This window comes from Wasmannia auropunctata, unplaced genomic scaffold (assembly GCF_000956235.1).
Source record: "Wasmannia auropunctata unplaced genomic scaffold, wasmannia.A_1.0 LD335983.1, whole genome shotgun sequence".
Classification (NCBI taxonomy): Eukaryota; Metazoa; Arthropoda; class Insecta; order Hymenoptera; family Formicidae; genus Wasmannia; species Wasmannia auropunctata.
The window spans coordinates 9629-12651 of NW_012026907.1; the positions used below are offsets into that span (position 1 = coordinate 9629).

Below are 3023 nucleotides of genomic sequence, written 5' to 3' on the forward strand. Positions count from 1 at the left end.
TCTGATTTTTTTAAATGTTGATAGCATGCGCAAACAAGATGTAACCTGTTCATTTTTTGTCTATCTCACACATTTCTTATTCACGGAAAGAACGATTATGTTGAAAGGTCTAAAAATTTTGCTAAAAACAGATCTGAAAATAATTTTTATTGAATTATCAAAATAATTTGTTGGAATATTAAAACTGATGAGTATTGCTATAAAACGTTTTGATATTCTAGCAATCATTTTGACTTTTGCACAAAATGATTTTGACTATTGGATAGAAATTATTTTATAATCTTCAGCAAGAATTCAGCAAAATTAGTCCTTCCGTGTTTCTATTCATCCCAAGGTGATTTGCCTTGCACTGTCACTCGATGCTTCTCTTTCAATCTTCTTTTTTGCTCTCTCCCGTCCTTCTCCTGTCAAATTGTCAGGATGCGCTGTATTTGCGAGAATATTGTGAATTAATTACGATCGTGTGCGAAACTCATTGTCAGCCTAACAATCGCAATGTATAACGATGCTTCGCATCATATAGTACTCGTCGCGATTGCGTTTATGATAAGGAAGATGAAGTTATACGGAGCATTACGCACCACCATCTGTTCGCTCGAGCATCGCGAGTTGAGCGATAACAGTGATAGTACGCCGATAGGCGCGCGCCACTTGAAAAATGACCAAGGCCGCGCGCCAAACTCGTCTCACTACGAAATGTTTAATGGCTCTTTGAACTCCGAATAATCTATTTGTAATCTATTCGCATTCTGTATATTTTTCGATAAATGAACTATTATCGTAAGTTTTCTATCTTATCTTTCGTAACTCATTGAAACTCATCTAATTATAAGATAGTTACTTTTAATCTGTATGAAATGTACATATGTTTCGTAAAATGTGGTCGTAAAATATTACCTCAATATAAATAACTAATAATCGTGCGAACTGTAATATGTAATAAACAATCTGTAACAATCGTAATGTACAGTTTTTAATAAAAATATTGTACTTTGAATGACAGAGAAAATGTTAATTATTTTCTGTACATGAGATTTTTTTGAGAAAAGAATGTAGCTTTAACAAAAAAATTATTACATTCCATAAAATATTTCTCGAGAGAGAAAAAGAAAAGTTTTTTTTTTTAGATTTTTGTTTGATATCAATCAATAATATCAATTGATTATACCAAACATTTTTAATGTTATTAACAAACTTATTGTCTTTATAAAATTTAATTTTACTTTATATAAAATATTTTTCTCTTCTTGTGTAATCAATGCATAATTTTCATGCCATTACTATCACATAAAAATTAACTTTCAATATGTGTATTATAGGTCTATCAACATGTTTGTTTTATTAGATGACAAATATTGATCAATATCTAATTATAATTAATTTCCAATTATATATGTGTAACTTTATATAATAATAAAAATTAATAAAATGCCTTTGTAAATATTAAAGATTGAAGCCAAGGTCGGCAAATAAATCGTATCACTCCTCGAATAACAGAATATATATATATATATATATATATAGGTATATATATATATATATTGATTGAGAATACGATTTTATGTAATTTTACAATAAATCAAATGTTATTTTTATTCCTCTCCACTAATTCTTTAATAATTTCTTGCGATCTTAGCATTCATATGCATAATGCGGCCAGATAGAATTCACTATATAATCATTGCAAAATTTCCTCCATATTCTGCTTATTTTATATGTCAATGAGGCGTAGTGTTTCGAAAAAAATTTTTTTTAGTAATTTCTCGACACAAATCAATGTTATGTTAAAATTAATGTTACATTATAATAATAATTGTTATATCCATGTTCATTTTACTATTGTTGTTGTAAAAATACTATTATTAACATGCGAATATTTATTATGAGGATAATAAAAATAAAAAAAGAAAAGAAAAAGAATAATAAGGAGGGAATTAATTTCCTTAATTCAAAATTAAATCAGTCTAAAAATTGTTTCGCAATTTTTGATTCGTAGTTTAAAAAACAATACTATTATTTAAAAATTATTATAGTATTAAAGAATTCACGAATATTTAATGAACATTATACATCAAACTGTAATGATCAACTGTAATTATAACAAATAATCTTTTTCTTATATGTGTTATATAGAATAGAACTAAATAATATAAAATATTCAAAAATATGTTATATAGTATAGATATTTTATATAGTATAGGTTCATAGATTAAGAAATAATTAAAAAAATAAAATAATGTCCTATATAATAAAATAATTTAATATATCTTCTAATCCTTATAGCAGTTTTTACCATTATTTTTCCACATAATATGTTTATACTTTTATATGTATCTAGATTTTATTTTGATTGAGATAATTATATAATCACTTGCCTAACACTAAAAGTCATTTTTCATGTCACCTTTGTCTGAATAATATGTTTTTATACAGAAAATTACGAAAATATTTGCTATAAATATTAAAGAAAAGTAATGAAAGAGAAATAGAAATGCAAAGAAAAAATACAAGTTTATTATGATAAAAGTGCAAGATTACTGTGATAACTACACAGTTATCTACATCAAGGAAAAAACATTACAAATTGATCGATAATAACAACGAAAGATAAGAAACAGTCTTCAATCCGTTATCTTTGTCATGCTCTCTTCTTTTACCGTTTTCTAAGTAATGATAAGAGTATATATAATATACAAATAGATAATAAATACAAAAGGTAATATGACTGCCTTTTATATTCCGAAAATACTTCTAATGCAAAAATATCATTATTTTATGAACTTGCAGCAACATATAAGAACCTTCTTGCCAAACAATTAAGAAAGAAATGTCTAGTTTTACGTTCATTTTGGTTTCTATGTTTTGTTGTCCATTTTATCTGAAATATAAATAACATATTATAATGAAACTTTATTATTTGGTTGGTCTCCAACATTTTTGTAAATCCTGTTTCATTTTATTACATTTATGTAAATTATTACATCTTTAAATTATAAAGTTCTACAAATATCATATATTTTTAA

At 25.4% G+C, this 3023-nt stretch overlaps 1 protein-coding gene across 1 annotated transcript in view; it reads right to left on the minus strand.

Moving 5' to 3' along the window:
- Positions 1 to 3023, minus strand: part of LOC105454560 (cytochrome P450 9e2-like) — an 11297-nt gene that overhangs the window by 6401 nt on the left and 1873 nt on the right. The window contains exon 2 of the mRNA XM_011697236.1: positions 2842 to 2878. Coding sequence (XP_011695538.1) covers positions 2842 to 2878 — 37 coding nt within the window. The remainder of the gene's footprint in view (positions 1 to 2841; positions 2879 to 3023) is intronic.